This window comes from Helianthus annuus, chromosome 3 (genome assembly GCF_002127325.2).
Source record: "Helianthus annuus cultivar XRQ/B chromosome 3, HanXRQr2.0-SUNRISE, whole genome shotgun sequence".
NCBI classification, from domain to species: domain Eukaryota; kingdom Viridiplantae; phylum Streptophyta; class Magnoliopsida; order Asterales; family Asteraceae; genus Helianthus; species Helianthus annuus.
The window spans coordinates 20,903,813-20,928,701 of record NC_035435.2 but is presented as its reverse complement, the minus strand read 5'-3'; the positions used below and the strand labels follow the sequence as shown (position 1 = coordinate 20,928,701).

The 24,889-nt window shown below is 40.1% G+C and overlaps 1 protein-coding gene across 1 annotated transcript in view; it reads right to left on the bottom strand.

The window, feature by feature from the left end:
* Positions 1-4,023: 4,023 nt before the first annotated feature.
* LOC110928742 overlaps positions 4,024-24,889 on the bottom strand; it is a 35,539-nt gene continuing 14,673 nt past the window's right edge. The window contains exons 8-14 of the mRNA XM_035987450.1: positions 8,315-8,826; positions 6,604-7,696; positions 6,434-6,508; positions 5,974-6,198; positions 5,138-5,887; positions 4,440-5,019; positions 4,024-4,346 (exon numbers count right to left, since the gene is read on the bottom strand). Coding sequence (XP_035843343.1) covers positions 4,279-4,346; positions 4,440-5,019; positions 5,138-5,887; positions 5,974-6,198; positions 6,434-6,508; positions 6,604-7,696; positions 8,315-8,826 — 3,303 coding nt within the window. The 3' untranslated portion in view covers positions 4,024-4,278. The remainder of the gene's footprint in view (positions 4,347-4,439; positions 5,020-5,137; positions 5,888-5,973; positions 6,199-6,433; positions 6,509-6,603; positions 7,697-8,314; positions 8,827-24,889) is intronic.

The window sequence follows — 24,889 nt, the reverse complement described above, 5'->3', positions numbered from 1 at the left end:
TGTCATAGGAGTTGAAGTTTCCCCTCTTTCTAGCTGGGCTATTGCTTCACCAGCCGGACCCTCTTTTCCTTTGTTCCTTGATGTCTACAGCTTCCTCTCCCCGAATGTGAGCTTCGGCCCTTTCAAGGGCTTCTTCCAAGTTTTGGGCAGAGACTTGTTGAAATCTCGTGTGAGGTATTTAGAGGTTATGGCGTTCATAAAGCCGTCCACTCTCATTTTCTCGTCTGCCCCCACATAGGTCAGACCTTCCTTTTTGTATCGTTCAATGAATGCCCGAAGACTTTCATCATCACGTTGTTTTATCTAGAAGATTACTGTTGCGTCTTTGACATATCGCCTTTGTTGGGAGAAGTTTGCCAGAAAACCCCTGTTGAGATCGTCAAAGCTTCGAATGCTTTGAGCAGGTAGGTCGTTGAACCAGATTCTAGCGGATCCAACAAGAGTTTGCATGAACATTAGGCAACATTCAGCGTTTGACCATTTTTCTATTCGAGCTGCACCAGTGAAGATCTGGAGATGATCCTCAGGATCTTCAGTCCCATCATACGTTCTGATGTGGGTTGGCATCTTGATCTTTGATTGAAAATCATAATCGGCTATCTGCCTTGAGAAGCATGAAAGGTTGCTTGGCTTATAGGGTTTAACCAAGTCCTCTTCGGCCTTGTATATATATTGTTACTATTGCCGTGATTCCCCTGAGTGGCAAGCACTTGATTAATGAAGTGTTGCCACGGGAAGTTGGCCATCATCTGGGTCATCATATTGGGTATGAGGTTGAAGCCTTGAAGGCTTCCAAGAGGGGTGCTAGTAACAGCACTTCGTGCTAAAGGGAGCACGGACAGAGCTTGCTCCCATGTGGTTGTTACAGAAGCTGGATAGCTTGTCACTGGGGACTGTAGGAGCTGGTCAAGCGTTAGCTCGTGTCCCAAAGGAGCACCACTAGTAATTGGTTGGGAAGAGAGGATAGGATGTACCGTAGGATTTGTCATAGTGGACAGATAAGGGTGAGGGTTTAGAGGGTTGCTGGGACCAGCCTCACTTCTTGTGGTAAAAGGAGGTAGGGGTGGTCCGGGAGACAGCGTTGGCTCAGGTTCGTCATAATCTAAACGAATCCTTATACCCTTTTCCCTTTCTTTACTCACATGCTGGTTAAGAAGTGACCTTAACTCAAGGAAATTATTTGCGACCCCCTCGGGGGTAAGTTCAACACGTGCTGGGGTGTCAGATACACCGACATTGGGAGAGGGAGCCCCAGATCTGGATGGAGTTGGTGTGTTGAAGGTAAGGAACTCGGGTGTGCTCCCCGGAGTCGAGAAAGATGTTGGTATAGCCACATGAGCTTGGCCACTACCCGGGGTGGAAGTGTTTGGAATCTGATTTACTTCTCCCAGAGATCCACTTTCAGACATGGTGACTTCAAGTGAAGAGAGCTACACTACTAGGTCTTTTTTGAGAAGAAATAGCGGCGTAGCCCCACGGTGGGCGCCAACTTGTTGATGCAACAAACACGAGACCAAAGATAGTAGCTGAGTTGATTAGGCAAAAAGGTTGAAGGGTTCAACCTTGCCTAACGCAGGTCGCGGGGTCCCCCCACGTTTGCAAGACGTGGAAGGAGGTTTATTAGTTTGTAATTGTTGTTTGCTGAAGGTTCTTTCTCCGAGACGTACTCGAATCCAGAAGTGAGAGCAAACAGAATGTGTGTGGTGGATGTGATAAGGAGTGACTTGGACGTGAGCAAGTACTCCACGAATGACCAGAGATGAGAGAATCTCAACTGATCAGGATGTTTTTTGGAGTAAATGAGATGTCTTTTTATAAGGGAACACATCTCCCAAAGTGGCATGTACAAGACTAGTAATCCTGCTTGCAGTGGAGGGTTTCCCCTTTTGGGGTTGAAGGCTTTTGACCCCTGGGTAATAACGTGTATTGTGCAGACCTGCTTTGCTTTTGCGGGCGTGGGTTGGTGAAGCGAGCTCTGGATGTGATTGATTACTGTTTACTCCTCGCTTTTCCCATTTTACAGCTTTTCAACCAGTGAACCATTTAACCATTTAAGCATTTGCATATCTAGTCACTTTATTTAATCTTGGGCTACCCCCGTCATCACTGGCCATTAATATTTCACTTTGCATTGGTTTTATTAGATCGAAAGGTTGAACGTGATTATCCAAGATATAGTGAAAGAAAAAGGAGAAAAGGAAAAAGAAAGGTTGAATGATATTATTGCGGGATTGGTGGTGGAAAAAGAGAAATATAAGGCGGAGAAAGAGGCTATCAATTAAAGAATGGCAAACATTGAAGCAATGCTAAAGGCTAGGTTTCAAAACGTATAATCATCGACTTAGGTTTCAAACGTTTAAACACTTTGTTTTGAATATGTATTTTGTTATGGTAACTTTGGTATTTGATGTTTCAAGTGAAATGTTTTATATAAATGTGAAAGTTTGATAATATGTAAATGTTAAAATTGACATTATATACAGGTTAAAATAGAAAATGGCTGAAATTAATTAATAAAAAATAAATAAAAATTGCGACCGCTATTGCGGTTGCAATTTTTCAAAAGGCAAGTGGTCGCAAAACGGTCGCAGTTTGTAAAAGGCATGCGGTCGGCATACGGTCGCATCAAGACCGTCGCAACCGAAGTCCCACAAAACCAGGAACAGTCGCAATATTTGTGGCCATTATTAAGGTCGCAAAACCCAGGTCGCAAACGCTAGTAGCAGTCGCAACTTAGTCGGAATAGAGCAATTGCGACGGGTGTTTTTCCAATCGCAGCTCCGGTCGGAAAACGGTCGCAACAGGGCAATTGCGACTGTTTGCGACCAAAATTGCGGTCGGAAAAACCTAGTTTTCTTGTAGTGATAATTCCATTATTCTAATAAGATTCTGTCAAACAACTCTTGACCCATTTGACCCGTAAACGAACCCGCGACTAGGGCCGTTCAAATCGCTCGCCGCTCGTCGCTCGCTCGACGCTCGTTCGGAAATTGCTCGGAAAATGCTCGATCGATTTGACGCTCGGTTGTAAACGAGCCGCTCTGCTCGGTTCGGTTTGTAAACGAGCCAAGCATGAGCAAAGGTCCGCTTGGCTCGGTTCGGCTCGAATTATTATTTTAATTAGTTTATATATACATATACATATACATATACACATACATCTATAAACATGTATATACACAAATATAAATCATACATATATATACACACATACACCTATATATATACACACACTTACACATACATATATACTTAAACATAAATTAAATTTATAGTTTTATATGTACCAATCTATTAGATTTTGATCAACTATATCTATACGTACTAGCGTAATCACGCCAATAAAAAATTAAAATCAAAACTAAAAGTTAAACCCTAAACTGATAAACGACAATCTTTTTATCGCCTCAATGTTTCATGTTGTTACCCTAAGTCGATCGTCTCCTGCTCTCAACGTAATTGTTCGTGCAATATGATCATCGCCTCGTCAGCCACAACATGTTATTTATAAGAAAAATATTATGCCATGAAATGTGCATGTTTTTTAAGACATAAAAACTTGAGACCCAACATTGTCACTATCTCTCTCAGCGAATTTAAATTGGGCGACACGGTTGTCCAAATTGCTCGAACTTCGCTCGACGCTCGCTCGGAATTTTTACTGCTCGAAAAATGCTCGCTTGATTTGATGCTCGGTTTTAAATGAGCCGCTCCGCTCGGTTCGGTTTGAAAACGAGCCAAGCACAAGCAAAGGTCCGCTCGGTTCGGCTCGGCTCGTGAACAGCCCTACCCGCGACTGACGAACCCGTATCCGTGAACCAGCGACCCGTGAACAAAACCTGATTAACCCAACAATGTTGGGGTTCTTTTGGTTTTCCCTGTGGGTGGCTATCGATTTTCTTAAGGGCTTGTTATGTGTTCTTCTAAAACTTTTACATTTATTATAGCAAAAGCCCAAGTTGAGGAGGTGCCTGTGCACCCCCTCACCAAAGCATGAATTCGCTCCTGGCATTAACATTTTAGTTGCATGAACCTTTGTAATTTGAAATGAAAAATGATCGAAAAAAAAAACACATGTTCAGCTGTAGATTTGGAAAAATGATAGAAAAAAAAAACACATGCTGTAATTTGGAACTAGTTTAGAACGGATAATAAGAAGCCTCCCTATCTCTGTTTATCTTTATATCATCCTCACAGACCCTACTAATAGCTTTTAATAATAGTTCGATTTTATTGGGGTATTTTTGTTGGTTAGTGCGGTGGTGGATTCATTGATGATCAACTCCACTCTGTAATTGGTATTTTTGCCTGCTTAGGTCGACCGCTTATCTTCCATCTTTGTAACTCTGCAACAATGCGTGACACAATGAACTTTCTATATTAATAACATAAATTTAGTTACAAACACATAATTAGCTTGACAAGAGGGACACACATACCTGTTTCATCAACTTTATCCCCAACTAATATCCTAAACCAATCCGGAGCCAATCTGTTAACCTCCGTGAATTTGAAGAAATCATGATGACAAAGATAGTAAGCTCCTGTGCTTAGTTGAAATCCAGACAAATCAACTCCAAGAGTTTCTTCATATCCCATGTTAGATTCCATGGTCTCATTTGGTATATCGTATGTATACACAAGGCTTGCTCCACACTCGATAACCTCCAATCCACTCATCACAACAATTGACACGGTAACTGTATCTCCAGTGTCGAATTTGTTTCCAATGGGCCAATAGCTAAACCATATACCAACTTCTCCAGATCCAGGTTTACCAAAGACAGTTGGGTTGTACATCAAATCAACACCATTGTTCGTACTGACTTTAGCAAACCATACCGAATTATCACCTGATAAGGTATATTTGAAAGTGACATTTAGTCCTTTGAGCCTCCTATTCTTTGGGTACTGAGGAACATCAAAGCACAAAGATGACGAATCAGATATATATTGTGTCATGTTTGGATCCTTTGTGTCCGGCAAAGATGTGCTCATTATACCAAATTCGTACAACATCTATACAATAAAAGAAAAAGAGTTAATTTATTCACATATACTCGGTTTATAGGTCGTATGAAACACTGAAAATGTGCTAGTGTACGCTTATGCATGTGTAGAGAGAAGAAAATTAAACCTGGACACGACAATTTCTGCCAATGGTGAGCTCGTTGTTGCCAACGAGGCACACCTCACGATCTTGATATACTTTTAGCCACTTCATATGTCCCAAACAATTTTCATCAAGTTTGGCTACAGGCACCAATTTAATAATGCCTTCAATTTCTGACAAACTAATACAACCTTGGCATTCAAACTCTTGCAATGTGAACCCATATGATTCGAAAGTTACTTTCTCAAGTGACTCACAGTAACTTATATACAATTCTGCAAGTGTACTTGGAAGAGATAGAAGCCTCTTAAGTTTTGAGCACATAGTCAAGTCAAGGACCCGAAGATTTATAAGATGACTGTAACTAGGAAGGAATTCAAACATATTATTGCCTAAATTTAAGTATTGCAATATTGATTGGTTACTCAAACTAAGAGGGAAGTAATTAGTATTCCCAAGATTGCAGTCCTTGAGGAACAATTGTTCTAGTGGATGTGGCAAAAAAAAGGAATTCTCCTTTGTACATATTCGGTTAAAAGTTGAAACTACTAGCCTTGACAATGCACCACTTTTATTCCCCTTGAACAACTTTTCACACTTTGTCATGTCCAACAGAGTAATATTTGTAAGGTCTCCAAGGGTTTCACAAACATGGACCAACATGTGACAGTTAGAGAGAATCAATGACTCAAGTTTAGGGATTAGGTAGAGGTTACGAACTTCTAGTAGATTATTTGAGCCTTTAAGATTTAGAATGCGCAATGATTGAAGAATCTGTAGCAAATCAAGTTTACATATCACTGTAAATCCACAAGGCTTCAAAAAATGAAAAGCTAAAAACTTGATAATTGATTACATACCATGGGTGGATCAAATTCTTCCAACTTGCTATAACTCATATCTATAGCCACCATGTTTCCCATGTATAAATCCAAGGGTATGGCTCTTAAATGAAATCCATGCCAGCATAGCAATCTTAGATTTTCTGAAAAACTATCGTAAGATCCTGTTAGGGGCACAAATTTGAGCAGGAGCAGTTCTAAGTTATCCATCTGTTTAAGCGCATCTGTCGTAAGCTTTGTTGACTGCAACTTAAGCATGAACACTGTTAGTAAACAAAAAGTATATAAAAAACTATAACTATGGATAAATAAGATGCCCCAAAGAGATTGATAGAAATGTATGTAGAACTATGAGCAAACAAAGATAACAAAATATAAACACATACATTATCCCTTGATATATGATCTGCTAGGTAAACTTCGGCACTCTTTATATTTGAAGATCAGGTATTAGTTAAGTTTTACTATTTTGTATTACCTGGAATGCAACCTGCTCATCCTCTTGACACAACTTTCTCATATCAAGTGCTAGACCTTGTACGAATTTTGAACCCTAAATGGAAAGAGAATGAAACAGAAAAAAATATGATAAATAGGAGGCTGTTAAGAGTAAAATAATCTTCAACAAACACATATGAAGCATCTTACCTTCCCTTCTCTTAAAAATTCATAAGATTCTTTATCACGCCAAACTCTACTACGATTTGGAGGGTACTTTGATTCTTGATTGACAATGGTTCTCCCCATCTCTTGATGCAATCGATGCATCGTCAGTTTTTTGTTTTGTGAAACAGAAAGCAGGTGTTTGTTTAATAGGGTGTCGATACCAGATACTACAGAGTAATCATGTCCTAATATCTTCGCTACATAATCCATTTCTTCACCAGTAAAGAAGCAAGCAATGTCCAAAAACAAATTTTTATCAGAGAAACATAGTGAGTTGTAGCTTGTGACGAGTACATCATAGAATCGAGAAAACATCCCTCTTCCCAAATTTCTCAAATGATGTTCCCACTCTGAGATACTTCTGCCTGACAGAGAGGAGCCCAACACTTCAAGAGCTGCTGGATTTCCTTCACAATAATTTAGTGCCTCTTTTGTAAGCTCTTTGTATCCTTCCATCGGAGTTTGGGATCCAAAGGCATGAAGACTAAAAAGATCCAACGCATCACCATCATTCAGTAATTTCATTTTGTACTCCTGGAACCTCCATGATCTGAAACCAATCCATGTTTTTATACTAGCATCCCTAGATGTTACTATAATCTTGCTTTGCTTATTAATATTTCCGGTCCCAAGCAAAGATACCAACTGGTCCTCCTGAACAATGTCATCCAGAACAATAAGCGCCTTTTTTGTTTGAACAACTTCTTCAAGTTCAAGAATACAATCATCAACACTCTGTAATTTTATCTTCCTACTCCCTGAGAGGTCCTGTAGAAGTGTTTTTTGCAACTGAAGCAAATCATTACCCCATTTACCAATTTCTTCGAGAAAACTACTGTTCTCAAAGTTATTCTTAAACAAATTGAATATGTAGCGGGCCAGTGTTGTCTTGCCACTTCCACCCATGCCACAAATTGCTAAAAATTCAGCATCAGGTTTCTCTAACAAGAAATTGATCTCTTTAACTTGGCCATCTATCCCTATTAGGTTGAGTGGAGGATAAACTAGTCCGTTGGTGACACTACAATAAATAGTATCAATAACATGCTTTACATATTCGGTTTCAGACCTGAATCTATGCAATAAAAAAGTTAGCAGATGGCATTATATGGTTATATAATGGTGAATGAGTAAAAGTGTATAGTACAATTTACCATACGTCTAAATTTGATCACAATTCATTTGTAATTTAAATACAAATAATTATATATATGCACATACATACACAGGGAAAGGACCATGAAAAAACTCATGAGAAAACCAAAAAAACATCATTCGATGTTGTAATACATATATGTAATACATTGAATGAAACGTTGTGGACCACAATGGGAAAGTGCTTGCGGTCCGCAATGAGCATATGTAGTACATGATATATTGCATATACTGCAGATATGCATTATACCAATAAAAAAAGATTTCTTTTGAAAAATAAAATAATAAAAAAGTTGTATTACATATACACAATATATCATGTATTGTATATATGCAATATATCAAGTAACGAAGTTTGCAAGTATATAACATCTTAAGGTTATAGTGATCATATTTTTCCCGTCAACATCATTAATGTCATGTTTATGGCTCTTAGTATACCCCAGTGTTAGTTAAACTACTAGATCACATCAGCATCAATAAGAGTTGTAGTTCATTCTAAGTAATGACTAAAATAAAAGAAAATGTGGAAACTTACGAAGAACTAAGAATCGTGTTCTCCGAATTAGAAATCTCCATAAAAGCTGTCATCCACCTGTCCACGTTATCATTTGTCCACATTGTAGAGGTTTTGACTTCAACCTTAACATCTGAGGGATCAACATCATAAAAAATTGGTAGAACAAAATGATTGTTCTCTCTTCTTTGCTCCAAGATAAACGACAGGTGATCAAGGCACAAGGCAGAAGTTGCATAGCTCTTTGTAAATAGAATCACTGAAGACCTAGATTCTTTGATTGCTCTACCAGTTTCATAATTCAGTTCAAGATCTTGATCACTGTTAATTCCATTATTATCAATATAAGTACGAATTCCTGATCGCACTAATGCAGAATTGAGATGATCCGCGAAATTATTACTAGTTTCTCCAGCTCTAAAGCTTAGAAAGACATCATATTTGAAAGTTTTTTCCTTAGGAGGACCAGAATCCATTGAATTTATAGAAGTTTCGCGAATATGGTGAATAAAGGACGTCGATATCTTACTCTCCTGGTTATACCATAAACAGTCAAACGAGTAGAATCATTAATAATAATAGCTAAAAGAAGTAATTAAACCATGTAAATTTAGCTTATACTCATGTTGGACCAAATGATATATAAATTGCAGTGGAGAAATTCATTAGCTGTCAACGCCATCATTATCTTTTCATGGAAGAGACTATAGGTAGCTTTTTTCCTTGATTATGAAAATAGATAATACAATTAATGGTGATTTATGTCTGAGACACATTACTACATGACCCACGTATTTTCAGAGGTTCGTGATGGAGTAGAGGGTAAGGCCCCAAACAAGTTATTAGATATAAGGGGTGTTAGGGTTTTAGATAACCTATGCACGGTTCGGCCTTTCTTTAGAATGATTTTTGCAGACCCAAGTCAAGCCGTGTGTCCGTCTGAATTGGTTAAGCAAACAACAAGAACAAGTGTTTCTATAAATCGCTAGGAATGGCGAAATAAAACTAAGTGAATTGGGCAATTTGTAAAAACAATAAGATCAAACAAATTACTTTAAGATCTAAAGTATATTACTCTCAAACAGTAATATTTACAAAGAGTAAATTACAAGTTTTGTGCTTTATGTTTATACCAAATTGCAGGTGGTGTCCTTTGCCTTTAAAATTGATAGGTTTTTTACTTTATGTTTCAAAATCCTACACGTTATGTCCTTTAGGGCTAACCCAGTTTATTTTTTCAGTTAAATAAGAACATGTGCAGGTCACATGAGGGTAGATATGTCATTTGTTAATCCACTTATCTTTTCCCCCAATATAAACCATCCTAAACCCTAGTCCTTCACATTTCCCCCAAACTGAAATCAGACCTGCCACAACCTAGTGCCACCACCACCACCCACTCCACCACCCACTACCATCGGTTCATCACCACCAAACGACTACTACAACAGACCCCAAATTCTTTCCCTAAACCCTCAAACCACCCCTATCGTTCACTATCTCCCACCCACATCCCTATCGTTCACCACCACTCACCCACATCCCTATCATCTAGTGTTGGTGCACTTGTGTCTGTACTTTGTCTGTATTTAGTCACGATGTAAACGATGTCCGTGTCAGTACTGTAAGTTGACCAAGTAAACCGTCCTCCTGGTTTGACTTGGCCAAACAGTCAGATATTGGTTGTAAGTTGTCTGTCTCGAAGGATGAGTGATCGAAGGATAATGTAGATCCTTCGATCTCATCGAAAGATATGCTACGAAGGTTACTGTTGGACTTCGAAGGATATGCAATCCTTCGAAGTATTTGAAGATCCTTCGATGGCTTTGTGATCGATAGATGATCCTTCGACCATCTATCGAATCCTTCGGACCAGACATGCTGGGCTGGGTATATATATACCCATGCAGTGTGTTAGACATAATGAAGATGCACACATAGAGAGATAGAAGGTTGAGAGCATTCTGTCCGAAACACACACACACCTTGAGAGTTTGCAAAACTGATTTGTAAACATTGTGCTTGTAACCGGAACCTTCATTCGTATTAATACAAGTGGTGTTAATCGGTGAACCTTTGTGTGTTTGTGTTTATACTTGTTTCATCTCGGTTTGCTTGCTAGCTTGGATTCCGCACTCGCTAGTGGGTTTGTATAACAAGGTTTAGGTTCGTCATCCTCCGAGAGGGACCTACAAGTGGTATCAGAGCCGTGGCTCTTTACCTTGTTTAAAACCGGGTTTGTTCAAGTTCTTGGTGTGTTTGGACACTTGGTTTAGCACCCGTTTTTGGTGGTTTTCTTGCATTTTTAAACTAAAAACGCGTTCTAAACCTTTCGGGAGTGTTCAAGGTTGGGTTGGGTAACTTAAAAACCTGTTTTTAAGTAACTTGGTGTTCTCCGGCCATATCTCCGGTGTGTTCCGGTGACCGGACCTTCTGGATAAGGTTTGCCATTTTGGGCATATTTTATTTGAAAGTCAAAAAATTGGTGAAAAGTCGTGTGCAGAACATCCCTTCTGCCGAAAGTTGGTACACCAACCAATCACCTTTCTCACCAATCTGTCACCTTTTTGTCAGTTGTGTCAGTGTGATCGAAGGATATCCTTCGAAGTCGAAAGACCATCTTTCGATCAAGGAAGGCTCGATAGATAATCATCTTTCGACCCATCCTTCGAAGTCAGAGATCTATCCTTCGATCCAGGGAATCTTTTCGAAAGATAGTTATTCGAAAGATAAGGATCTTTCAAATTGTGAATCTTTCGAAATAATTGCTCGAAAGATAAGGATCTTTCAAACCGTGAATCTTTCGAGATAACTGCTCGAAAGATAAGGATCTGTCAATTGTGAATCTTTCGAAGTCTTTGCTCGAAACTCAACAGTGATCTTTCGAACACTGTTGATCCTTCGAACAAATCTTGATCTTTCGAACAAGGTTGTATCTTTCAATTCTTGTCTGTTTGAATTTAACAGTTTGTGTTTGTGTAGATCTTCAATTAGTATTTCACCAAAATGAGTTGTACAAGTCCTTGGGATTGGAGTTTGGACTCACAATCTAGTCAAGAACTAACTTCTGCTGTAGCTTGGGCAAAAAGTATGTTTCCACCGCCATCAATCAGTCCAAGTCAATGGGCTTTGGTATCCAATCAGAGTCAAAGCATTCAAAATCTTTTGATTAGTGAAAGCGAAACGGGAAGCAACAATCGTCCACCGAAGTTGAACCATATGAACGACTTTCCATCATGGAAAAACCGCTTTCACACGTATGTTCAAGGGCAAAGCACCGATCTTTGGACATGTTTCATCAATGCATTCAATGCCAATCTTGAAGTTGCAGCGTCCACTTTAGAAGGTTATGCTAACATGCTCGAAAATGACAAGAAGGCTTATGAATTGGAGAAAAAGGCCTTTGCTACACTTACACAAGCACTCAACAAAGATATCTATCATCAGTTCTCCTACTGCAAGACCACGAAAACATTGTGGGATGCCTTAGTTGCTAGAGGAGAAGGCAATGCAGCTACTCGAAAGTCTCGTCATGATTTGTTGAAGAAAGAGTTTGAATCGTTTCAATTTTTGGAAAACGAAACTCTAAATGATATGACAACACGGTTCTATCATCTGATTAGTGAAATGTGTGCTTATGGGGTTGTATCTACTCAACAAGACATGGTGAATAGGTTTGCTGACGCTTTACCTCCAAAATGGAGTTCCTTTATTGAGTTGTTGAAGCACACTGGAACTCTAGACACGGTTAACATCTATGAGTTCATTCAGAAGCTGGAACATAAAAATGATGAAGAAATCAGGAAAGCAAAGCGAGCTCCCGCTCCTCAGAATACAAAAATGTACCTTCCAGGCTTCGATGTTTTGGCAAGATCTGCTGCAGCTCAGCAACCTAAGCTGCAAACTGCATTTGTGTCCAACACAAGTTCAAGTTCTCTTCCGTTTCCTCAGTCAACTGCTGCTCCGGCTTTCGATCCAAGGTCTTACATTCCCGTCCCAACACAGCCACAAGTCCAACCACCACAACAACAACAGCAGGCTCATTATACAAACAATCCTCAACCTCAAAACCCCAACACAATCCGAGTCGATAATTCAAACCTTTCACACCTCAGCATTGAAGTTGCTAAGGAGCATATGGAAATTATCAATACAATGGTCAGTGCTTACTGTGGTTTGGTAGCAGGTCAGCTTGGAAACATCAACATGACCAATGAAGATTATCAACAGATCGACAAGGAAGAAATGGAGTTGATGGATATTAAGTGGGCTTTTGCAAGTGCAGTTAGAAGGGCCAAAGACTTCATGGCTCGTACTGGTAGAACTTCGTTGGAAGGAAAGAAAGATACGAAGTATGGGTTTGATATCAACGTTGTTACATGCTTTAATTGTGGTAATAAAGGGCACTTCAAACGTGAGTGCACTCGACCAACAAAACAAGGCAATCACAACCCTTTCAGAAACCAGACGAGTACTACAAATGTGAATGCCCAGCAAGAAAACCGTGAAAGGAGGATGGTGGCAGTTAATAACAATCAGGGCCAGTCTGGAACTTCAAATCCCAATCGGGCTTTGGCTGTTCAAGCTGATGAGGGATGTGACTGGTCAGTGCAGTTTGGTGAAGATGATCAGAGAAGTGGAACAGCTTGTTATGCAAAGATCATCGAGCATGTTCATAAAGAAGAGTCCTCTGGAAGTGATGACAGTTCTGGTTATTCTGGAAGTTCTGATGAAGAAGGCTCTGTTTCTGGGGATAATCACTCAGAGTCTGATGTGAAGGAGGAAGGAGGTGATGATATTCAAGATCTACTGAATGAAGCTGATGAGCTTAAATGTCAGAAATCAATTCTGATTAGGAAGGCGGCTACTGCATCAAAGGAAATGGAGAAGTTATTTTCTGAAGATGGAGCTTTTTCTTTTCAAACTGCCTTTATGGCAAACGGTTCAGCCTCTTCTAGTCAGGTAAATTCTGAACCTCCTGCCCCTAGTGTTTTTAAATCATGTGCTGAAATGAAGCTTGAATCAGAAAAGCTTCATAGTCATAATCAGAATTTGGTTATTGAACTGTCGAAATGCAAAGAGGCGAACATGGCTTTAACTCGGAATGAAAAAGAATTTAAATCTGTAATAGAAACATTAAAGAAAAATGTGTCCGAGGTTAACAAAGTAGTTTACCACAAGCAAGTAAGTATAAATGAATACATTAACATTGTGGAAGAAACTAAGAAGCAATTAGCCATTGCCCAATGCGAGCATGATGCGATCAAACAAAAATTGGAAAGTTATTCTAACTCCCAATTTATGCTTGATCACATCATCGATGTTCAACAACCGAAGGGAAATCAGAAAGGCATAGGGTATAAGAAATGTCCGCCCCCTTTGATGAACAATTATACCAAGATGCCTGATGAGGAGGAAATGCCTCGGTATGAACCCAGTGTGCCTCTTGATGTTGAGGAATTTGCTGCTGGCCTTGGGTTCAAACCGGACAATTCTTCAAACACATCTTCTGAGCAACAAGAAACTTCATCATCCGTGAAGCAAAATCCTCCAATTATCGAGGACTATGTGACATCGGATGATGAATCAGAAGTGGATGTAGGTGATCAGGATAAATCACTTAACAAGATGAAAGGAGTAGTTATTCCACGAGAGAATCACATTCTTTGTGATCCTGATACTCCTGATGTCCCATCTGTTAAGAAGCAAGTGATTGATCCTGTCAAAGTTGATAAGACATGTGTGTCTACTGTTAAAAGCAGTAATGTGTTGTATACATTGGTTGGAGATAATAAAATCTACTCAGATCACGTTTTTCCAATTAAAAATGTAAATCAATCTTTGATTGATAAAGTCTTTGAAGACAACACAAACAAGTTTTTGGGAAAAACACTTCCGGGAATTGTTGTAACACAATGTGATCCAATTCCTAAGGCTGAGATTAGAAAACAGTTTGGTAATCGAAAATCTTCAACCACTCAACAACCTAGTGCTTCTAATGGTAAACAACCAGTCAAACGAGCTCAAAAGCATAAGGTCTCTCAGATGAAGTCTGAAACAAAAGGAGCTCGATTTCAAAAGAAAGCAAAAGATGTCAAGTTCGTGTCATCCAAGGGTACTGATAAGATTGAAACTTTTGAGAACAAATCTAACACTTATTTTGTAAAACAAGTCACAATCTTAAAACGTAACAGTGATAACAATTACACTCAACGCACAAATGGGTGTGATGAAAAGGCTAGTACCTCAGGATCCACGAGTTCGACATCTTGTGGTCAATCAAGTTCTCCTAAGTTTGTTGAAAGGAGAATATGCTTTAAATGTGGGGAAATTGGGCACATCATCAAAAACTGCCCAAATGCTCCAAAGAATAGATTTGTTGAGAAAGCTCCACCTGAAACAGTTCATCCTCAACGTCGGTCAGTTTCATCTAAACATGATAAACGAACTGTAAAGGAACAAGAAACTAAACAACGACGTAAGAACATGAAAACTGTTGAAAAAGCTTTAAAATCTGAAGTTAAAACAGTTCAAAGGGAACCAAGTGTGTCACAACCTGTAAAATCAGAATCTTCAAAAACTGGTAGGCAAAAACGAACTTGGTTACCTAAGGCGGGTGACAATTCAGGGGGAGCAGTTATTCTTGAAAACCATCAAGAGATTGATATCACGTTTCGTGATGCTAAGGGACGACCCAAGACCACAAGGCTTGGGTCCCCATTCTCAACTGATGTTTTTAAATGACATGTGCAGGATGTTCTAGGAGGAACTATTAATAGTCATTGGATTGTTGATAGTGGGGCATCCAGGCACATGACTGGCGACTTACGGCTCCTATACGACGTGAAAAACATTAGAGGAGGGTATGTTGCTTTTGCGGGAGACAAAGGCGGATTCATCACTGGAGAGGGAAGTATCTCAAATGGTTTTGTGTGCTTCGATAAGATCAATTATGTTAAGCAAATTGATCATAATCTTCTCAGTGTGTCGCAAATCTGCGATAAAAAAATTCTCAGTGCATTTTGATGATGCCGGCTGCTATGTGCTGAAACCTGGATTCAAAATTCCACAAGAATGGATTCTCTTATCGGCTCCGAGAGTTAATGATCTTTATATTCTCGACATGAGCCAAGCGATTACAACATCTGCACAAGTCACTTGCTTTGTCTCAAAAGCCACGGAAAAGGAGTCTATATCTTGGCACAGAAGAATGGGACACATTCACTTGAGAAAGATGAACCAATTGGTGAAAAATAATCTTGTGAATGGTGTGCCTGTGAGAAGTTTTCATTTACAAGATATCTGTGTCTCGTGCCAAAAGGGGAAGCAAACAAAGAAGTCTCACCCTTTGAAGAAAATCAACACTGTCAGCATGCCTCTCGAACGTCTTCATATGGACCTTTTTGGACCTATGAAGCACAAGACAACGTTCGGTGATGCCTATTGTCTAGTTGTTACTGATGATTATTCTAGATTTTCTTGGGTATCCTTCATGGCACACAAGAGTCAAACTCCTGGCATCCTCAAGGATCTTCTTACAATGTTGGAGAATCTCTGTTCGTTGAAAGTGAAGAGGATCCGAAGCGACAATGGAACCGAATTCAAGAATCAAGTTATGGATGAGTTTTGTACTTCTAAAGGCATTCTTCATGAGTACAGTTCTCGTTATACTCCACAACAAAATGGTGTCGCGGAGAGGAAGAATCGGACGATTATCGAAACTGCAAGAACAATGTTAGTAGAGTCGGAACTCCCTATTCAATTCTGGGGGGAGGCTGTATCGGCTGCATGCTACACGTTAAACAGAGTTCTTACAGTAAAGAGACATGACAAAACTTGCTTCGAACTCCTTCAGAAAAGGAAGCCGGATCTTTCTTACCTAGAACCGTTTGGTGCTCCTTGTACTATGATTGAGCCGGATGGAAAGTTTGGAGCAAGAGGGTTTCTTCCTTGGATATGCTACTCTGAATTTTCGTGTTTGGAATCTGGCTACCAAAAAGATTGAGCTATGGAGTGAAGTGAGGGTTCAAAGGTACACGAGTCCTGTCAGGGCTCCGGGTGATCCGTGGATGTTCGATTATGATGGACTATTTGACTCCTTCAATCTGCCAACCTTTGACGAAGAATCAGCATCGGCCAGGATGTTGTTGGAAAGTGACAACGCTGCTGTCTCGCCTTTGGTTAGACCTATTGTTGTTGACCCTCAAGCTTCTTCGTCTGTCAACAATATGGTTCAAAATGAGGTTTATGAAGATGCTGCTGATTATAATGAATCTTCTGAAGATGATGAATATCATGATGCAGCCGAAGGATCTTCGGCTCCAGCTGCTCCTGTTCAAGGTGCTTCTGTTGATACACCTCATATGCAGAATGTAGACACTGCTGAATGGAATGCATCCACCTCTACCCACATTCCTGGTGTGGAGTTGGTTGTTGATCTCAATCTTAACAATTTGGGTATCAATGCACGTGTGCCAGAAAATCCTGAAATGAGGATTCATGATACCCACCCCCAGCAGAATATTATAGGAGATGTCCATCGCGGTGTGCAGACGCGTAATCAGCTGAGAAACAACCGGAATGCTGGTTTGTATTCAGCTATAAGAGAATCTGGTCAACAAAATGACTGGTCCTTCGCGTGTTACGTGTCACAAGAAGAACCAAAATCGTGGAAAGAAGCGTTGAAAGACAGTGCTTGGGTTGAAGCCATGCAGGAAGAATTACAGCAATTTCAAAAGCTTGGTGTTTGGAAGCTTGTTGAAAGACCTGAGAATTACAAGAAAATTGGCACTCGATGGGTCTTCAAATGCAAGAAAGACGACCGTGGAGTGGTTATTCGGAACAAAGCACGTTTAGTCGTTCAAGGTTTTCGACAGATAGAGGGAATCGACTACAACGAAGTCTATGCACCTGTTGCACGTCTGGAAGCTATTCGAATCTTTCTGGCTTATGCCTCATTCAAAGGATTCAAGGTTTACCAGATGGACGTGAAAAGTGCATTCTTACATGGTGTGGTTGAAGAAGAGGTATATGTCGAACAGCCTCCAGGTTTTGAAGATCCTGTTCATCCCGATCGGGTTTGGTTGCTCAACAAAGCTCTCTATGGTCTTCATCAAGCACCGCGAGCTTGGTATGCAACCTTATCCACCTATCTGCTGGAGAACGGTTTTCGAAGAGGTCTTATCGATTGTACTCTCTTCATCAAAGAACAAGATGGAGATCTTCTTCTGGTACAGGTATATGTTGATGATATTATTTTTGGTTCTACTAATGATGTCTTGTGTAGGAATTTCGAGCGCATTATGCAGGATAAATTCGAGATGAGTGCTATGGGGGAAATGACCTTCTTCTTGGGCCTACAAGTGCAACAAACTGAGTCTGGGATATTCATCCATCAGACTAAATATGTTGGTGACATCTTGAGCCGGTTCCAGATGTCTGATGCAACGCCCATTGGTACCCCATTGCCAACTAATCACGGAATTACTCCTGACTTGAAGGGTGATGCTTTTAGTCCTTCATACTACCGCGCAATGATCGGATCTCTTATGTACCTCACAGCATCAAGGCCAGACATAATGTACCCAACGTGCTTGCTTGCCAGATATCAAGTTAACCCGAAGGCCTCACATCTTGCAGCTGTCAAAAGGATTTTTCGTTATTTGAAGGCTTACCCTGACACCGGTCTGTGGTACCCTAGGGATAATAACTTTGACTTGGTCGCATTCAGTGATTCTGATCATGGTGGATGCAAAATCGACGGCAAATCCACAACGGCTGGATGTCAGTTTTTAGGAAATCGCCTTGTCACATGGCAGTGCAAGAAGCAGACGTGCGTCGCTACATCAACATGCGAAGCTGAATACATTGCTGCCTCAAGTTGTTGCTCCCAAGTTCTTTGGATCCAACAACAATTGCGGGACTACGGTTTTGAATTCCTAACTACTCCTATTTACGTTGATAATTCTGCTGCAAGAGTAAAACCAAGGTCAAGCAAGAGTAAACGGCATTAAGGTCAAGCAAGAGTAAAACCAACATCGGAAAATCATTTTTGTAAATACCTTTGTGTTTTAAATTTGTCTTAGTTTATTGATTTTAGGGGGAGTAAATCCAAAAATCTGAAAATCCAAAAACATCGAAAAATTTCAAAAACACAAAAACAATAGAAAAACAAAAATGAGTTTCCTGGCGAGCAAAAGAGAAAATGATAGTACATCAGTGGTCTATCCAAACCTCTTTAAACCTTAAAATGAAAAACTTAAATCGACTGAAGATCAGGTGGGAACCATTCATTGGCATATGGTCTTAGTACCGAAATTTCGTTTGAGAGATTGCCGAGGTTCTGAGATATTCGGTCTTTATGCTGCTTATCATCTGGGTATCATGGTTGTATCTTTTACCGAAAAATAACGGGGACGCAAGTCTAGATCTTCCATGATACTATACATACGTGTACATATTACATACTGCATTCGACCTCAATAAGTGATAAACAATCACATGTCCAAATCAAATAAGTGATAAAATATCACATTTATCCGGGAGTCAAGTTCGTCTCTCTGCTGTACGAAAGTACTGACCTGTTCACGGACTTGCTCCTGTGCCCTCATGCATATGAAAATCAAGTTCCTCATCAATAAGTGATTATATCACATAGGGCTTGTTTTCAAATCAAAATAAGTGAGTATCTCACATTTTATACGGTCAAACAGATGATAATCAGTATACTCACCGGTAAGATGAACTCTCGTGCATACCTTGATACGGGAATGTGTCGTGATGTGGATGAACACCGGTCGGTAAGTATAAATCATACCTTAACGTATCCCCTCGCCATGATTACATCTGATAAGTTGAGCTTAAGTGGACAACAATACCGATAATTGTTATAGGATGCTTATTTTAATGTTAACTAACTGAACAACAAGAGTGTTTTGACATGACCGTACACTGATATGATTCTCTTACCCTCGAAACTCGCAAAAAGAATGTCTGTATATATTTATTTACTGCTTAACTTTTATTGTTTTCTTTTAAACAGTTTCGTCATTTGGTGCATATCAGCACGACATTAGCGGTGATGTCGTTTGATAACACTCAAAGGATATTAAAATTGTTGTCTTTCGAAATATTAAAACTCACCTAAAATCAGTTTTAATATAAACTTTATAAAAGCCAAAAAGATTTTATTTCTGCTTTATTCTCGATCGTACGATGTTGGAGCTCTGTTGGTGCACTTGTGTCTGTACTTTGTCTGTATTCGGTCTGTATGTACGATGTTCTATTTAGTGTTGTAAGTTGACCAAGTCAACCATCCTCCGGTTTGACTTGGACAACAGTTGGTAAAATAGTGAAAGGTGTTCTGATCGAAGGATAGCTCCTCGAAGGATGCTGTTGATCCTTCGAGGTGCACGAAAGATATGGTTCGACTGATTAGACCTCGAAGGATGATCCTTCGAGGTCAATGCTGATCATTCGAACAACTTGTGATCGATAGATGATCCTTCGGACCATCTATCGGAACCTTCGGATCCTTCGATCTGGCATCATGGGCTGGGTATATATATACCCATGCAGTGTATGTGTGAGTTAGTTCTGCCATTTTGCACATCCGAGAGATAGAGAGCTTTGAGAGCATTCTGTCCAGGACTCACACACACACACTTAGAGAGTTTATAGAACATTTCTGTAAACATTGAGCTTGTAACCGAATCCTCATTGCATTAATACAAGTTGTGTTAATCGGTGAATTTGTGTGTTTGTTTCTCTACTTGCTACTAACTCGGTTTGCTTGCTAGCTTGGATTCCGCACTCGCTAGTAGGTTCGTATAACAAGGTTTAGGTTCGTAATCCTCCGCGAAACAGGGACCTACAAGTGGTATCAGAGCCTCGCTCTTTACCTTGTTTAAAACCGGGTTTTTACAAGTTTTGGTGTGTTGAAACACTTGGTTTTTGCACCTGTTTTTACTTGGTTTCTTGCATTTTCTTTGAGTAAAAACGTGTCTAAACTAACCGGGAGTGTTTAAAGTTGGGTTGGGTAACTTGGAAATTGGTTTTTAAGAAACTTTGTGTTTTCCGGCCAATTTCCGGTGTGTTTCCGGTCACTGGACTTGGTGGATAAGGTTTGCCATTTTTGGGCATTGTTTTTGAAAGTCAAAAAGTTGGTGAAGATCCGTGTGCAGAACATACCTTTCTGCCGAAAGTACTTCACCAACCCATCACCTTTTTCACCAACCTATCACATCAGATCAGTGTGTGTCAGAACCTCTCGAAAGATATCTTTCGACATCGAAAGACTATCCTTCGACATCTGTCGATCAAGGAAGGCTCGAAAGATTGTTATCCTTCGACCCATCCTTCGAAGTCTGAATCATATCCTTCGAGAAAGGAATCTAATCGAAAGACAAGTGTCCGAAAGATAAGGATCTATCGTATTGGTGAATCTTTCGAGATCTGTTGTTCGAAAGATAAGGATTTAGCTCGAAAGATAAGGATCTTTCAAAGGAGAATCCTTCGAGCTCTTGAATCTTTCGAAATCATTGTTCGAGACTCAACAGTAATCTTTCGAGTACTGTTGATCCTTCGAACAATAGTTAATCTTTCGATTGTGGTCAGTTTGTTGTTAACAAGTTTCTGTTATTTCAGATCCTTCGACCAGGATCCTTCGGCTGTGTATCTTTCGGATCATTCTTACTTAGCATTTATTTTGCTCATCTATCATGAATCCGAGTTGGTGGGGAAGTCCGGCTCCAGACAGTGGAAAATACATGAATACCAGTCAATCTCCATCATGGGCCGAATCTCCGGTATCTACATCCTCACAAACAAATGCCACTCCAGCTGGTCAATGGGCGTTTGTTTCAAATCAAACTCCGAGTATTCAAAGTCTTCTACTAAGCGAAAGTGAAACCGGAAGTTTGAACAGGCCTCCAAAGTTGATGCATCTTAATGAATATCCGGGATGGGTTGATCGTTTCCATACATACATTCTTGGTCAAAATACAGAGTTGTGGTTGCGGTTCACTACGGAATTCGATCAAACTATCGAGGTTGCTGCTTCTTCGACAGCTACATTTGCCGATCTTCCTGATGATCAAAAGAAGACGTATGACTTAGAAAAGAAAGCATACGCTATTCTCACTCAAGCACTGAGCAAGGATATTTATCATCAGTTCGTCAGTTTCAAGACTACAAAGAAGCTGTGGGATGCATTGAAGACAAGAGGAGTAGGTAATGAAGCCACACGTCAACTACGACGAGATCTACTGAAGAAAGAATTCGATGGCTTCACATGTATGGATAAGGAGTCCTTGGGAGATATGACAAGCCGTTTCTATCACCTACTTACTGAGCTGACCAACTTTGAAGTCACAACGACTCCAATAGAGGTGGTAAAGAAGTTTGCCGATGCATTGCCTCCTCAATGGAATAACTTCCTGGAAATCTTGAAGTACAACGGAACGTTGAAAACTACAAATATCAACGATTTCGTGCAGCTTCTGGAGAACAAGGATCAGGAAGAAACGTTGAAGGCAAAGAGAGTTGCAGTGCCACAGAATCCAGAGATGTATTATGGCACCTCCACTACTTCATCTGCAAAAGCCGGTTCACATGCTCCACTTCAAACGGCGTTTGTCACAAGCACGGATATGTATGGCAATCCAGTGCAAGTTCCTGTAAAGCCGCCTCCAACCACAGATCTGTATGGAAATCCAATACAACCACCTCCTCCTCCTCCTGCTCAACAACCACAATATGCGTGTTATGGAGGAACATCATCTGCTGCAGGTCAACAATCAAAGTCAAATACAGTACAGCTTGACACTTCAAGTTTTTCTAAAATCAGTGTAGAAGTAGCTAAGGAACACATGGAGCTGCTTAACACTGTAGTGAGCGCGTACTGTGGATTGATAGAGGGTCAGATTGGAAACATTAATCTGACACAAGAAGATTACCGGCAGATTGATAAGGAAGAGATGGACTTGATGGATATCAAGTGGGCCTTTGCGAGTGCTGTGAGAAGAGCAAAGGATTGGATGGAAAGTACTGGCAGAACCAGCTTGGAAAGTAAGCGAGACACCAAGTATGGGTTCGATAAGCAGGCTGTTAAGTGCTTCAACTGTGGTGAAAGGGGCCACTTTAAAAGGGAATGTACAAAGCCAGCACAGCACGGGAATCAAAATCCCTTCAGAAACCGAGGCAACCAGCAGAATCAGAACAGAAACACTGAGCGTTCATTGGTGCCTGCAAATAACCAAACCAACCGAGCACTTGCAGTTCAGGTGGATGAAGGTTGTGACTGGTCAATCCAGTTGGGTGGTGATGCTCCTGATGAAACAGCATGTTTTGCTCAGATCGTGAAAGAGTTGGTTCACACCAGTGGTAGAGAATCTTCTGCCAGTGGTGGTGAATCGTCTGAAGATGAAGACTCTTCTGGTTATAGCAGGAGTGCTGATGAAGAATCATCCAATTCTGGTGATGATTATGTGGGTGAGACATCGAATGCAGCAATCGATGCAGATATTGATGAACTCTTGGAGGAAGCTGCAGCAGAAACTCAAAGAAGATCTATTTTGGTGGATCAAGCTGCTTATACTTCGTCTTCTCTCCATTCAGTCTTTATGGCTAATGTCGACGGTTCATCAAGTCAGGTATGTGTCGATGAACCCACTGCTGTTAATTGTGATGAATGTGCTAGGTTGCATGCTAGATGTGCTGAAATGGAGAAAAGTATGTCTGAGTTGCAAGGCAAACATGATGCTTTACAAGCTAGTTTGTTTGACTTGCAAGACAAACATACTACTGTGAATGAGAATTTGAGTGACTTGCAAAGCAAGCATGAGGCTTTGCAAGAGAAATATGATGTGACATTCATCCACAATCAGAAATTGACTGTGGATCTCTCTAAATGCACAGAAGCCAACATGTTTTATGAAAACCATGAAAAAGAATTTAAGTCAGTAATTGAAACATTAAAGAAGGATAAAACTGAACTGACTAAAATGGTTTCAAGAAAACAAACTGATATTAATTTGTATATATCTCGCCTTGAGAGTATGCAAAAAGAGATGGCTTGTGTGAAAACCGAAAGTGATGCGATCCAACTCAAGCTAGACAGTTATTTGAGTTCTAGCTATGTGTTAGATCACATCATTGACGTTCAGAAGGAAAAGAGAGATGTCACCTGCATAGGCTACAAGAAGTGTCCACCACCAGTGAGACATAATTATGACGCCATGCCTGATGAAGAGGACAGAGTTTTCTTTGAACCTTCTGTGCCTCTAGATGTTAAGGAGTTTGCTGCAGGACTCGGATACCAACAGGAAGTATCCTCAGATTCAGATGTGTCAGCAGATACATTTGTGAGTGCTGAACAGAATCAAGATCCTCCAGTTGTGATTGAGGATGCTGATTCGTCTGATGATGAATCTGACGATACTATCCCAGCAAAGTCTGATGCGGTAGCCAAAAATGAGGACATACCTCTTGAGAATCACATTCTATGTGATCCCCCTGTTCAACCCGCTAAGACTGTTGCAACTGAGTCCTCATCTGCAGAAGAGCCGGAGAGTGTGAATTTGCTGTACACTCTAGTTGGTGATGATAAAATTTACTCAGACAAAGATTTTCCCATTAAGAATGTCAATCAATCCTTAATCTGTAAAGTCTTTGAGAATTCGACGAGTAAGTTCTTGGGAAAGGCAGGACCTAAAGTTACAGTTACACAGTGTCCTCCTATTCCAAAAGCTGAAATCCGAAAGCAATTTGGTAACAAGAAATTACCAACAGTGCCAACACAGCAAAATCACACCAAACCCAAAGGTAAAACACCGGCTCAAGCTGACAAGAAGCCGAACCAAAAGAAGAAGAAAAAGGTTAACTTTGTGAAATCGACGGGAACGGACAAAATTGAAAAGTTTGAAAATCAATCTAACTTAGATTTTGTCAAGAAAGCTTTTGTCGAGAAAAGAAATGAACCAAGTAGTTCAAAACCTAGTACCTCGGGTTCACAAAGTTCAACATTATCGGCTAGACGATCACATGATTCTTCGGGGTTTGTAGAACGAAGATCATGTTTTGAGTGTGGAACCATTGGACATATTATTCGTAATTGTCCATATCTTCATAAACAAAAAGGAAAGATTGATGATCCCCGTGGCAAAACTGACCGTAAGCCAACAGTTTCCACAAAACAAGATCCCCGACTTGTAAAAGAAAGGGAAAAGAAACAGAAAAGGCAACAGGTCAAGAAAATTGAAAAAGCAATTAAAACTGATGTGGTTCAAAAACAATCTGTTGCTGTAAAACCAGAAACTTCTACAATTTCAAACAATCAAGAAGTTAAAATTTTAAAGAAAGATTCTGGTAAAACAAAACAAACATGGAAACCTAAATCGGTTACTGAATCAGGGGGACCATCACATTTCACCAACCATCAAAGACAAGAAGTGATTGTCATTGATGAAAATGGAAGACCCAAGACCACAATGGCTTGGGTCCCCATCTCCAACTAATTCATTTGAGTTCATGTGCAGGGTGCTTCAGGAGGAACTATCAGTAGTCATTGGATTGTTGATAGTGGAGCATCCAGGCACA